The sequence below is a fragment of the Antechinus flavipes genome, chromosome X (genome assembly GCF_016432865.1).
Source record: "Antechinus flavipes isolate AdamAnt ecotype Samford, QLD, Australia chromosome X, AdamAnt_v2, whole genome shotgun sequence".
NCBI classification, from domain to species: Eukaryota; Metazoa; Chordata; class Mammalia; order Dasyuromorphia; family Dasyuridae; genus Antechinus; species Antechinus flavipes.
In genome coordinates this window covers 84893593-84906024 of record NC_067404.1, presented here as the reverse complement: position 1 = coordinate 84906024, position 12432 = coordinate 84893593, and the positions used below count along the sequence as shown (strand labels likewise).

General features: G+C 54.1%; 3 protein-coding genes and 2 non-coding genes across 6 annotated transcripts; 3 read left to right on the top strand and 2 right to left on the bottom strand.

Annotated features, from left to right (window-relative positions):
• The first annotated feature begins 1776 nt into the window (after positions 1-1776).
• Positions 1777-3552, top strand: LOC127542443 (tyrosine-protein phosphatase non-receptor type 18-like). The gene is made up of 5 exons (XM_051968029.1): positions 1777-1948; positions 2660-2922; positions 3009-3036; positions 3158-3265; positions 3360-3552. The coding sequence occupies exons 2-5, from the start codon at positions 2686-2688 to the stop codon at positions 3425-3427; spliced, it is 441 nt and encodes a 146-aa protein (XP_051823989.1). The 5' UTR covers positions 1777-1948; positions 2660-2685; the 3' UTR covers positions 3428-3552.
• Positions 3553-4299: 747 nt separating this feature from the next.
• Positions 4300-6881, bottom strand: IMP4 (IMP U3 small nucleolar ribonucleoprotein 4). The gene is made up of 9 exons (XM_051968030.1): positions 6750-6881; positions 6454-6562; positions 6293-6376; positions 6093-6202; positions 5883-6015; positions 5633-5787; positions 5313-5407; positions 5155-5228; positions 4300-5024 (listed from the first exon to the last, which is right to left on the bottom strand). Exons 1-9 carry the CDS (start codon positions 6750-6752, stop codon positions 4915-4917), a joined length of 873 nt encoding a protein of 290 aa, XP_051823990.1. The 5' UTR covers positions 6753-6881; the 3' UTR covers positions 4300-4914.
• A 546-nt stretch (positions 6882-7427) lies between these two features.
• LOC127542446 (coiled-coil domain-containing protein 115-like) lies at positions 7428-8946 on the top strand. 2 transcript variants are annotated; one of them, XM_051968032.1, is made up of 3 exons: positions 7428-7592; positions 7684-7955; positions 8235-8946. In XM_051968032.1, the coding sequence occupies exons 1-3, from the start codon at positions 7564-7566 to the stop codon at positions 8240-8242; spliced, it is 309 nt and encodes a 102-aa protein (XP_051823992.1). In that variant the 5' UTR covers positions 7428-7563; the 3' UTR covers positions 8243-8946. The 2 variants fall into 2 exon arrangements, with proteins under 2 accessions (XP_051823992.1, XP_051823991.1); XM_051968031.1 differs by having other exon boundaries at positions 7684-8946.
• A 1032-nt stretch (positions 8947-9978) lies between these two features.
• Positions 9979-10050, top strand: TRNAE-UUC (transfer RNA glutamic acid (anticodon UUC)). The gene has a single exon. It is a non-coding gene; the product is annotated as a tRNA-Glu (tRNA).
• Positions 10051-10537: 487 nt separating this feature from the next.
• Positions 10538-10609, bottom strand: TRNAE-UUC (transfer RNA glutamic acid (anticodon UUC)). The gene has a single exon. It is a non-coding gene; the product is annotated as a tRNA-Glu (tRNA).
• Positions 10610-12432: the final 1823 nt, after the last annotated feature.

Below are 12432 nucleotides of genomic sequence, written 5' to 3'. Positions count from 1 at the left end.
CTGCCTAGCTGTGTGACCCTGGGCAAGTCACTTAACCCCAACTGCCTCAGCAAAACAAACAAAATACCAAAATTTAAGGGATCGAATATGGTGGCCTTTTCAAGTCAGGCAGATCCAGTTCAGTAGAAACTATAAAGCTGCAGTTTCCTCCTGAATTGAAAATAGGGTGTCAGGGGAAGTTAGCTCCTTCAGTTTGTTAAACCTATTGTTCCCGTAATGAGGTTGGGTTTGTATAATCTGCAAAGGGTTATGGGAAAGTGGAGCCAGCACCCCACATGTCCCTGGCTGCCTTCAGTGTGCTCTAGAACCTTCTCAAGGGAGCTTGTTTTCTCTGATACAGACGTGCAGACATATATATGCACAGATGTCCACCTACATATCTACACCTGCACCAATGCAAACGGTTCTGGCGTCAAATACGGAATATACATATTCTATATTATTATATATCTATCCCATGAGCAACCGATTTAAAAAACCCCACACCAACCAGAATGGCTGGCTTGATTCATAACTCCACAAAGGAAATCTACTCTACTTGTTTTGCTACAGCCCCTCCCATGATTGCCATTTTCCTTTTTTCTTGTTAGTGCTGTGTGAAATCTCAGAATTGCCTTAATTTTCTTTTTCTTTCTTTTTTGCTGAAGCAATTGGGGTCAAGTGACTTGTCCAGGGTCACAGCCAGGAAGTGTTAAGTGTCTGAGGTCACATTTGAACTCTGGCCCTCCTGACTCCAGGGCTGGCACTCTATCCACTGCGCCACCTAGCTGCCCCAAGCCCCATCATAAATCCCTCTGGCAGTCTGGTAAATCTTATGTCTTTTGGAATCACATTTTCAGACACACCAAATAAAATATATAGTAGTGCCCAAGGAACCACTTTTATTGAAACAGTTGTGCAGCCCTTTCCTGAGAAGCCACTTTGTGGCCCTAGCTTGAGAACCCCTGCTTTAAGGCTTAGCTCGTGTGCCGGTTCCTTCAGGAAGGTTGTGGACATCAAATTGCCTCATGTCTGTCTGGTAACCGTCCGAGCTTCCCGCCACTAAGGCCAGAATTGTACCCACCACCCGCTGTCCCTTATCATGACTCCACAAAATAGAGTAAAACCTGCCCCAAGGAAGAGACCGTGAGCCATGTGAACATTTGTGACGCAGGCCGCTCAGGGCCCCCAAGCCTGGCAGGTGGACTTCATCACTAGTCAGGCTTTAGGCTAGGGGGGAGTCCGGCAAATGGGAACCTAATCTGGGCTCCCAAATCCATGCCTGGGGCCATGGGCGTTATTGGGAGGCTCTGATTGGGTCAGCCCCGTGCCCTGGGTCCCGCCATGGTGGAGGTTGGGAAGGCGTTTGTAGAGGGCAGAGCATAGTGACTGGCACATAGTAGGCCTAGAATAAAGGTTTGCACTCCCCCCCCCCCAAAAAAAAAAAGTCACTGTGGTTCTCGGGCCTCCCCACCTCCTCCTCTGGAACACACTAGTGTTACCCTCCTCAGCCAGGACCCAAGTGAGCAGAGATTTTTCTCCTCCCTGAAGGCTGCTTTTGTCAGCTCCTGGCTTCCTCTCCCCCTGTCCCTGCCACTGCCCCAAATGGAATGCTGCTCCCCAAATTACATCAGCAGAGTCCTGTGCTGAAAGCCCACGGGGGAATCTGCTCGGAGATGGGAGACTCCTCAGCTTTCCGGGCCTTCCTTGGGCCTCTGCCTGCCTCAAACTTGCCTCCTCCCACTTTCAGCACTCCTGCCATCTGCCAACCCGGCAGAGCCAGGAAGGCTCAGAGGCTCGGGCCCAGGGCCTCCTCACAGCGGGACAGCTTCACGTCATCGCCTGGGCTGGGCTTGGCTAGGCCACACTTCCTGAGAGGAAGCTCAGGGGCCCTGGAGCCTCATTCTCCCTCCCAGTCTTCTCTTCCCCCAAAGCTGAGGAGTCCTTCCCTTGAAGCTTCTGTTGGCAGGTACAGCTTCTCTTGCAGGCTCTCCCTTTGGGCCTATTTCAGCCTCTGAGGGGTGGGGCAGCAACAGCTTCTCGGCAGGTTTTGGGGGAACTTGGCAGCTCTTGCCACCCCCCATCCCTGTCCTCCCTACCCCGCGGTGGCACCGGGCACTTTTTCTTTCTTCTGAAGGCTGTTAGATCTGAAGGAGGTCCCCTTTCCTTCAGGGTTTAGCCCTCTCGGCCTGGCTCTGCAGAAACAACCCTTAATGAAAGCCCGCCCCTTGCCCCTATTTCTAGGGTCCCTAGAGGGGGAGGTTGCATCTTCGACCCTGGGGTCCCTGAGCAGGATGGAGGCACGACTTGCCAGCTGCCTGGACTCTTTCCTTTACCCTTGGTTTGAGGCAAGACGGTCCCGTTTCTCCACCCCCCTGCCTGATGCCCGAGACAGTGGGGCAAGGGCAAGGCGGCTAGAAAAGCCTGTGTTCAAGCGTGGCTTTGGCTAGAGAGGCATCTGGGCCAGAGGGTGTGTGTCTGGCAGCCTCTCACTCTCCCCCTCTTGAAGGGGGGCTCAGCTGAGCTTGGAGTTCCAAATGTGTGGCTTGGGATGCTGTAAGTGCTGGCCAGTCTCTCCTAGGGGTCGGGGGTCCATTTCCTGCCTCTGCGCCCAAGTGGCAGAAGGCACATTTAGGGTTAGGGTTAGGCTGCTTTCAGCTCCCTGCTGTTTTTTTTTCAGGGCCTCAGCACCCGGCTGAACCAGTTATGGCTGCGACATACGCCTCAGTGCAGAAACGAGGACACGCTCCGGGGCCGGCCGTGGCCCGCGACCCCGCCGAGGAAGAGCCCGAGGGGGCTGTGTACAGCACCGTCAAGCCCAGGGCCCTGCGTGGGGGACCCGCGACTCCCACAGAATACACTGCTGTGGCCCACCCTGGCTCAGCGGCCCTAGAAAGCCCAGTGTGCTCCTCGCCGGGTTCTGGGAGGCCCTTGCTGTCCTCGGTAAGTGGTAAAGCTGGGAGGCTGGAACATGCTGGGCAGGCCAGTTTCCCAGGCCTCCTTCCAGTCACTGCCTTTCTTCTCTCTAGGTCGTTGACCCCAGCACCACAAGGAAAGGTAAGTAGGGAGGTAGCTGGAGGTAGAGAGTGGTGGAGGCCTGATGCAGTGGCTGGGGAGTAGGCAACTCCCCAGGAGCCTCAGGGTTTTAAACCGGGCTTTTGTGGGATCTTGCCCACAGCCAGCACCCCTTCCAGGAACTGCCCCGGGCCCGAGGCCTACGAAGATGTGACAGACATTGCGGTTCCAGGCCTGGGCCCCAGTGGCCTCCAGCCCAGCAGCAGCCTTGGTGAGTGGCAGCAGAGAGCACCCAGCTTTTCCTCCACCCCCTTTCCTATTCTCCCAAATCTTCCTCAGGTCTCAACCCTTCCCTTTTCCCACAGGCTTCAACATTCGAATCGGGAAACCAAAAGGTCCCCGGGATCCTCCAGCCGAGTGGACTCGAGTGTAGGAAACCTGTGGAGTTTCCTTCCCTGGAGCCCAGGCCCAAGGCGGCTTTGGCTCCGATTCCTTAGGCAAACATTAGGCAGGTGAAATTAGAGATCACTTTTCACAATAAAAATTTCCCCCATCCTGGATGAGGTGTCCTTGTACCTCGCCTCGATGTACCCCAGGGTGTCAGGGTGCTGAATTGGCTCCAGAGGGGGAAGCGCAGAAGGGTTAAATTTGTTCTGCCCTTCAAAGGCCCCGGTCAGCAGCACTGAAGAGCAGAAATTGGCTTTAACGAGAGGGAAGCCTTCTTAAGGGTAAAAGATCTCAAAGTGAAATAGGCCACGCTGGGAAGGAAGAACAATGGCCCTCATTCCTGCAGAGGGGGGATTCCCGGATGGAGATGGATCGTACTAAATGCCTATGCTCAAAGGCTAGCCAGATAATACCTCAGGATCCAGTCCCCAAGGTTGTCTGAGGCCTAATTCGTCGCTGCCCCAGGAAACACGACAAAGCTCAGACCCAGCAGATACTCTTGGTTCACATCCTCAGCAGAGGAAGGCCACACAGCCTGGGTTCAAGTACCTGGCCCAGCTCCCTAATTTCCACCCATCCCTGACTTTGTGATCAACTGTGGTGTAACCACTCGAGGCTCCGGGCCTCAAAGGGCCGATTTCCCCTGGCTCCCGTTGCCTGTACCCAAACCAGCATATGCCAGAGAACGGTTTTCAGTGTGTCCATCACAGGAAACATAGAAACCTTTAGCACTGGCTGGCTGTAATGCTCACCCTCCTGGTACCTTGAGCCCCAGAACACAAAAGCGCCGATGGGGCAACAAGAGTGGCCCCCTTGCAGGCAAAGGCTGGTGGTCTCACCTTTTGCCTTAGTCTGTGGTCCAGCTTATAAACAGAATTTTAATATCTTGGTCTCTAAATGTGAATAGCTAGAGCCACACTGGGCAGCCTAGACCCACATTTTAGAGCTCAAGTCATGGTTTAATTTATCACTTTCAGAGTGAAGAAGAGTCTGTAATCTGGAAGCTCTCCTGGGCAGGGGACCTCCCCCTGCTGCAGCAAAAGGTACAAATCATAAATCGTAAAGTAGATTACAATACAATCAATACCATTATAATATAGGGTGTGGGTGGTTGCCCGTGACAAGCCTGAAGATGCATGATAACAGGGCTGTTTCCAGTCCTGTGGGAACAGTCCTGAATCCCAGAGGGTTGTTATGGAGACCACAGTTCAATGACAGGAACAAGAGTTCTTCAATCTTTGATTCACACACGTACATGAGAAGACGTTGTCGAGAACTGACTATTTCAAGCTGTGTTCTAAGTCCAATTCCCAAGTCAGACTCTGCTGGGAAAATGGTAACACTTAAAAAAAAAAAACCTAGACCAGCAGTATATTTCATTACACGTATCACGTTGACAATTATGAAAACCATAATTGTTTTCCCGAGTGCACAATCTGATGCTAGCTCTGCAGATGCTTTGTCGGGGGCCCACTAGATGCTGAGGAAGGTCCTCTTGCGGGCCGTGTGGGTATACGGGTGCCAGCGCCACTCCACATCTGCGGTGGCTTCTTGTTCTAGTGTGCCCAGGCGGATCATGTACACTGCAAAACCAGAGATGCACGTGTTAGACCTCAGCTCAGGTCCCGGTTAATCTTTCCTAACTTTGGTTATTTCAAATTTGGAACCACGGGCTCAGTTGCATGGCCTGCTTCCCCCAGCCTCTATACTCACATTTCATCTCAAATCTTGGCCCCACCTCTGTCAGCTCCACCGTGTGATGATCTGGCTTCCGATACACATGATGCCTAGGAGGACACAAGGGATGTTGCTAACTTTGGCCCGTAGGGACACACCTACCTTCTGCCCTCTGGGGATGGGCCTGGATTTACCGAAAAGAAATGAAGTCGTCCTGGTTCGCAAAAGTAATGACCCGGCGGCTCTCATCCTTGGGTACGGGGAAGAGGTATCGGAGAATGTCTGAGACCTGGGAAAGAACAACAAACTAGAGTAAGAGTCCTGGGCTGGAGAACGGTGTGTGCGTGTGCATATATGTACATACATATGTAAACACACACATACATATAGATGTACACACACACAAATATATATATATGTTTCCCTTTGAGGTTGCCAAAGAGGTGACCTAGAGATCATCCCCTTGACTAGCAAGTATCCCTCCAGGTAACGGTCCTCCAGCCCCAGGACTTACTCGCTGTCCAAGGCGGGAGGAGAATCCGTGAAAGATAAGGTGGGGAAAGGCCTGTGGGGCAGTGCCAAGGTCAGGGACATCATGTCGCATCACCACATTACACAGTGTGAAATATGCAGTAGGCCCAAAGGGCAGATGGCTCACGATGAGGCCAACTGTTGGGAAAGGGGGGGGGGGGGTAGAATCAAGGAACGACATCGAGAAAAAGGTGTCCAGCCCACCCCACCCCAGTCCCACCCCTTGTGCTTGCCTGGAGTCCCACGATGCTCGTGCACCAGCAACAGGTCGGTCACTCCGTTGGCCTTACAGGCCCGGACCAGGGCCCCCATTTCATGGCGTCCCCGGTTCATCTTCTGAGCCCCAGGAAATATCAGCTTCAGTTCCTGTGTGAGAGGCCCAGAGCTAAGGAATCGGGCTCCCCAGAATCCCATTTCCCTGACGCCAGCCCTGACTCACCCACCTTGGCAAACATCTTGAGCCGAGAGCTGGGGTCCCGAGAAGTGGTGATCATGATCCTCGGGTCTTCCACGCCTGCCCAGCGGTACTCGTCATCTTGGTGGTTCAAGACACCTTTGGGAGGAGAAGGAAACAGCCGCGATGAAGGAGGGCTTCTCGGATGGGGAGAGGGAGGTGGCCAGGGCGCCGGGGACCTCCTCTTACCTTCACTCCCGTCGTCATCAAACTCCAAGGCCTTCTGGAGAGTCAGGGCTTCTCTTCGGAGCTCGGTGGGAAGCGGCTGATTTTCTGCAAGAGCAAAGGGCCAGTGAGAAGAAAGGGGAGGAGGCGGGAGAGGCCAGGAGGGCTCCCGGGTCCGTCCCTACCATCGAGGGCTTGCTTGAGCTTCAGCTTCTTCTCCTCCAGAAGATGCTGCTTCTGCTCCTGGGCCTTGCGGTACAGATACTCCCGGCGCAGGCGGGCCTCACGTCGAAGCTGCCGAGGAACGGGGACAGAGGGGATCGCGGCCTCAGTGTCCCGCCAAGCTCCGGCCAGGCGATCCCCGGGCCCCTCTCTGTACCCCGCTGCCTTCTGCCCCTCCTTCCCGTCCCCACCCCACCTCCCAGCCAGGGGCCCGGGGGCCCGGGGGCCCCCATCCAGCCCAGAGAACCCCAGTTCTGACCATGGCCGCGGCTAGCCAGCCGCCGCTTCCAGCAAAGCAACGCTCCTCGTGGGGCGACGGAGAACCAGTGCGCGTGTGCGACCCCGCCCTTCTCTCGAGGTAGGGAGCGTGGCTACGGGCGCGGACACTCGGCTTCGCCCCACGCTCACAGGCTCATTGGCCCGCGGGCCAATCAATCTTCTCTTGGCCGACATTTGGACAGCAGAAGGCGGGCTCGAAAGATCCGAGAACGAGGAAGTTCCGGCCCCTTTCATCCGGCCGCGGCCCGTCTCCAACGCCAGCTTCCGCTCTGAGCTGCCCGGGCTTCCGGCTTGCTTCTCCTGCCCTCGTTCATAATGGCGCTCTAGGACGTCGCGAGGTGGCTGCCGGGAGCACGCTGAGTACGTTGATTTGCTGACTTCCGGGGAAGGGGTGGGGCAGGCAGAACTCTTGGCGGCGTCTCGCGGCCATGGAGACGACCGCCGGTAGTTCGAGCTGCCGAATTTTTGCGGGCACTGAGCACCGAGCTCGATATGTACATCGTGCAGATACTCCAGGAGCTCGAGCAGCTGGAAGAAAAAAGGGCGACACTGAACGCCCTAGTGGAGGAGGTGTGGGGTCCACCTCGAAGTGGAACCCGAAGCGGGGGTGGGGAGAAAGAGGGAAGGAAAGGGGCAGTCCGCGTCTTCTCCCTCCTCTGCCCCTTGGCCTTAATTCTGTCCCCGGGCCTTGGCCTTAACCCTGCTCCCGGCCCCCTAAAAGGCTGGTTCTCCCTTTCTAAGTCTCGCTACACCATGGTACCAATGCTGTCAGCCCCCTTCAATATGGCTCCTCTATGACTCCCCTCTTCAGTGTCTGCACTAGGTAAGCTGAGAAAGTCTGGGCGCCCTCGGAGGGAAAGGGCACAGGAGGCATCAGTGTGGGTCTTGATCCCACTCTGAACTTCCTTCCTCAGTGAGCCCGAGTCCGGTCAGCCCCAGTTCCAGGTGATTTACACTAAACCCGAGGCCCTGAAGGACTCCAGACCCCAGGAGGCCCATGTCGTGATGGACTGTGAGGAGGCCTTGTTTCCCCCAGTGCCTCACGAGCAGCCGCAGCACGAGGTCTCTCCTCTGCTGCCCAGCCCACCGCCTTACACAGAGCCAACTCCTCAGCAGGATCCCCTGAACTGGTTTGGCATCTTGGTGCTCCGCAGTCTGCGGCAGGCCCAGGGAACCTTCCAGAAAGGTGAGCCACCCTTAGGGTGCTCCCAAACTTAAGGGATTGCCCATTTGTTAGAAACCCAACGGGCCTTTGCCCGGGCCACTTACCTCCCTCCAAGGTAGGGTGAGAGCAAATCATAGAATTTCCCATTTGCTCCCCAAAGATTTCTTTGCTCGGTTTTATTTCCAGGGAGGATGTGTTGGGGGCAGGTATCAGGAAATGCTGCTTGCCTGTAACCCATCTTTCTTTCTTTTTCCCCGCCCCCCTGTTCTGTACTGTCCAACTCTGCTGATGGTTGAGGAGATTACTGAGCTTCAGAACCAAATCAAGTGGAAAAGAGGCCGGATTCAAACCCTACGACAGGAGAAGCAGAAACTCCTCCATCAGTTGAAGATGGCTTGAAGACATCAAAATCTGGGTGCAAATAAATGATCAGTCTCAAGTTTCACGACCACCCGATCGTGTTTCTAACCTTTTGCCTTCAAGTCCTTTCTATACCTTGGCTTTTTAGACCCCTGCAGCTTCAGGGCCCCCCTGCACCCGGATCTGTCTCCCCCTCTGGATTTGATTCTCCTGGCTTCTGGCCCAGACAAATCATTTTCTGCTTCCTCTTTTCCGGAGTTTATCCGATCAGCTGAGATCCTCTAACATTTCACCGTGGGCTGACTGGGAATTGCAGCCTTCCGTGTCTTATTGTAATGCCCTAAGAAACTGAAGCAAGACAGAGATTGGTTTTTAATCTTTTAATGTGGAGAGTCTAATAAACTAGCTGACCGATGGGACTGGGTCCAAATCATTCGGTCTAGAGTGACTGAGGCACAGTGTTTATATAGGATTGTAACTAGGAAAGAAAGCAGGTGATACAGAAGCAAGAAGAATGCAATTAGGTCATCAGGCCCCCATTATACCAAAAATTATATTTCTTACAGCCTAAAGCAATCCTAAAATGATTTCATAAACATAAATTTATATAAATGAAACATAATTTTTATTAAATAAAGCATGTACACAATGATGGGAATGGGCTTAAGGGGACCTTCCAAGTTCGTGATTTTTTGAGAACAATCACTGATCTTGTCTGTAGAAACACCTCACTGATGTGATGCCCAAGTAAGCAGAAGAACAAAAATAGGCAAGGTCCCTCTATGATCATGCTTGTCACTTTGATCTAGTGCAGGACGCTAAGTTCAGGTTCTCATGAGAAACTCATAGGGTCCTTTTTGGTTCCACACTATAGTGACCTTGGGCTGGGGTTCTAGGGTGACATGGAAATGATACTCATTTACTGTCTGAATGAATAAATGTGGGGCAGGACTGGGACTTGAAGGATTTCTCCAGAAGACATCAATGAGTTCTCTAAGCAAATACTAAGCTTGGCTACCGTTAACGTTGGGTCCGAAGACACCAAGATAGTGCAAAGATAACTAGAAAGGGTAGAAAAATCAAAGTATAATCAGACAGAGAGACTTTGGGAGTTGAAGGACAGGGAGGTAGGTGATAGTAAACTATTCGTAGTTGAGGTGGGGCGGAGGGGGAGGTCGTGGGCTAAAGTAGACCGGGGAACTGGTGTACGATGTGATGTGCTCCCAGTATGAAGCTGTAAAATGGGTTTAGCAGCATATTCCTCCCCCCCAACCCCCCACCCCGCTCGGGGTCGTTGTGAGGCTCGAATAACGTCAGATTAGTGAAGCGCTTAGCTTTTCTAGGTGCTTAGAAACACCGGCTTGTTCTCTTCTCAGTCTGGGTCTCATGTTCCTCCCCTTTCTTTCCCAGCTCGGCAGAGCACAGAAAAGGTTTAGGGACGAGAGACTCGAGAGCGAGGCTTGACATATCTGTCACTGGCTGGTTCCCTCCAAATGCCCGCGAGGTTCGGTCGGAGGCCCCCTTAAGGAAGGTTGTGTGGTGGGGATATGTGGTGGGGGAAACAATGGACGAAGTTGGCGCAGGCGCAGAAGTTCCGAAGTAATGGCCAGAGTCCTTTAGGGGGCGTGCTAAGCCAGCGACTTGTAACTATGATGTAGATCACAGAGGACGGCCACGTCCACATTCCCATATGGTCTAGCGGTTAGGATTCCTGGTTTTCACCCAGGCGGCCCGGGTTCGACTCCCGGTATGGGAAAGAATTTTTAAAAAAAAATTTATTTCTTCCCGGGGGATTCTGGGAGCGCCAGATTATTGCGGGAGGTTCGGGAGAGGGAAGATCTGTTTCTGTCTAGGTAAAGTAGGGTTGCGCGGTAGGCTGCGACTCGTGGAGGAAGATGACTTGAGACAGAGCGCGCGGCCCTGGGGAGCCCGAATGTGGGGCTCAGGGTGGGAGGGGCCCCGGGCCGCCTAAGGGGCGACGAAGGCCACGCGATGCTGGACTCGAGAGTCCTCAGCTCAAGCCTTCCTTTGCCAGTCCGGGCAAATTTCCTCATGTGCAAAGTGGGGCATCAGTGGCAGTAGCGACCACTCACGGCTGTAGTGAAAAAGCTTGCCCGGGGCCTCGGCTCAGAGATGTTGGGGGAAGGGAAGGAGGAGAGGCCAGCCCAGCCTAGCCTTCCCCGCCGAAAGTCCCCTGTCTCGGGGTCTTCCCTGCAACCAGCACAAAAGGGAGCACCGCGTCCTTCCCATACCGGGAGTCGAACCCGGGCCGCCTGGGTGAAAACCAGGAATCCTAACCGCTAGACCATATGGGAGGATTGTACGAGTCCCAGCCTCTGTCTCTCTAGAGTATGTAGGCGCTGGTTTCACAACGCCCTCCTCCAATTCCCCCTTCTTCTCCTCTCCCTTCCCCCCCCCCCCTCCCCAGATCACTCCACCGTGACAGTAGGGCCCACTGGAGCGATAGGCCCGGCCTCAGCCGGGATTGCGCGTGAGCCGCCAGGGGCCCCAGCCCGCCTTTATCCGAAGAGCTCCCACCTCAACACCCCCCCCCCCCCCCTCTGCAGCTGGGTTGTTGCAGGGCCCGGCCTCGGGAAACCCCCAACCCCAATGACCTTCGACCCCTGCGAGCTCTGTGCCGTGAGGAAAATCAATCAATCAATCAATCCTCTCTGATGAAGCTCCTAAGTGCCAGGCCGCCTGCAGAGCGCCGGGGACGCAAAGAGAGGTCGAAGGCAGTCCCTGCCCTGGGCGGGAGGGGAGGCCCCAAAGGCCTCCGTGCCCTCCCGAGTATCTGCCCGGGCGCCGGGCTAACCAAAAGAAGTCTTCGCAAAAAGCTCCATGCCCCCTCTCCAAGGCCACGCTTTCTCCCCGCACAGGGAGCCTCCCCCAGCGGGTCAGCCCCTCTGCCGCCTCCCTCCCTCCCTCCCTTTTTATCTCTCCCGTCTACTGGCTCCTTCCCATCCCGAAAAATAGCCCTCACTTGGGCCTGCTTTCCCCAAGTGTAACTCCCGCTCTCTCCTTCCTTTTGTTGCTAAACTCCTTGGCCAGCCCACTGAACCGGGGCCTGCAAGCCTGCCCTCTCGCCTTCTTCTTAACCCGTTGATCCGGTGCACTCTCCTACCCTCTGCCATACCGGCGTGGCTCTACCTCTCCGTCCCCGCGACACTTCTACGTGACTCCTCTGAGCAGTCACCCAACGCCTTGCGGTCCTTCTATGGTCTGCGGGTCCATCTCCTCGCCTCCGGAATCTCCTCCTGCTCCAGTGGCTCAATCCACACTCATTAAGCACCGAGGGTGTCAAGTACCCGGGAAACAAAAGAGGCAAAACACAGCCCCTGCCCTCGAGGCACCGGAACTCTAAGAGAAAGACGGTCCCTAAGAAGAGTAAGTGTTGAGTGGAAATGAACCTTGAAAAGGGAAAAGTGGGAGCATCTCCATGCATAAATGTAGTTTGCCCGGGAGGCTACGAAAAGCAATCAAAAAGACTTTGCTTTTGTATAATTATCATCTGAAAGCAAGTCATGCAAAATGCAGCTATTTCTCAGAACGAATTTCAGTCCTCCTCCCTCCCTCCCATCATTTTTCCTTCAGTAGCTCACCATGACCCTGCTCCACTGGGAACTTGGGCAGAAGAATCCAAGTCGGCTTCAGCGTGCGCAGGAGCTCTCTCCAGGAGCCAAGGGATTCTCTTCCTCGGTTCCTCCCTAAGACTGTGCCCTGTTACAATTTACTTCTGATCCCTCGCAAGGTTCCCTTCTGAATACTATTTAGATACTTGAACTGTGCGGTTCTTTCTAAACTTCAACAAATTCAGAAATATTTAGTGCAGGAGAAAGGAAGGGAATTGATCTTTGGAGGTTTCTGAGGAAGAGAACACTGAATTCTGCCGTTAGGGAAAATGTCTCTCTTTAGGGAAGTGAGCGGAGTTTTGAGTTTTCATTTGTAAAAGCCTCCAAATAGAGTACTTAGAGCAAATGTTAGTTTCCCTGAGCCGTCCTTTGTTTTTGAGAGCAGCAGGTTGATGCTTTCTGTTTTTCAGTGAAACCTTCTATCCATATTCTGTGGTTTACCACGGGGCTCTATCTCTGCCCAACCCGAGGACCCTAGCCCTTCTCTTTTTCCAATGCACGGGCCC

What these genes read in the sequence shown, in the direction of transcription:
- LOC127542443 (XM_051968029.1), top strand. Translation starts at nt 2,686, where the DNA reads ATGGCTGCGACATACGCCTCAGTGCAGAAACGAGGACACGCTCCGGGG. An exon ending in GGAGGCCCTTGCTGTCCTCG is followed by an intron (nt 2,923 to 3,008) that starts GTAAGTGGTAAA and finishes TCTTCTCTCTAG; the next exon opens with GTCGTTGACCCCAGCACCAC. An exon ending in CCAGCCCAGCAGCAGCCTTG is followed by an intron (nt 3,266 to 3,359) that starts GTGAGTGGCAGC and finishes CTTTTCCCACAG; the next exon opens with GCTTCAACATTCGAATCGGG.
- IMP4 (XM_051968030.1), bottom strand. An exon ending in GACGACTTCATTTCTTTTCG is followed by an intron (nt 5,229 to 5,312) that starts GTAAATCCAGGC and finishes GTGTCCTCCTAG; the next exon opens with GCATCATGTGTATCGGAAGC. An exon ending in GCCAAGATTTGAGATGAAAT is followed by an intron (nt 5,025 to 5,154) that starts GTGAGTATAGAG and finishes CTGGTTTTGCAG; the next exon opens with TGTACATGATCCGCCTGGGC.
- LOC127542446 (XM_051968031.1), top strand. Translation starts at nt 7,564, where the DNA reads ATGACTCCCCTCTTCAGTGTCTGCACTAG. An exon ending in CTCTTCAGTGTCTGCACTAG is followed by an intron (nt 7,593 to 7,683) that starts GTAAGCTGAGAA and finishes TTCCTTCCTCAG; the next exon opens with TGAGCCCGAGTCCGGTCAGC.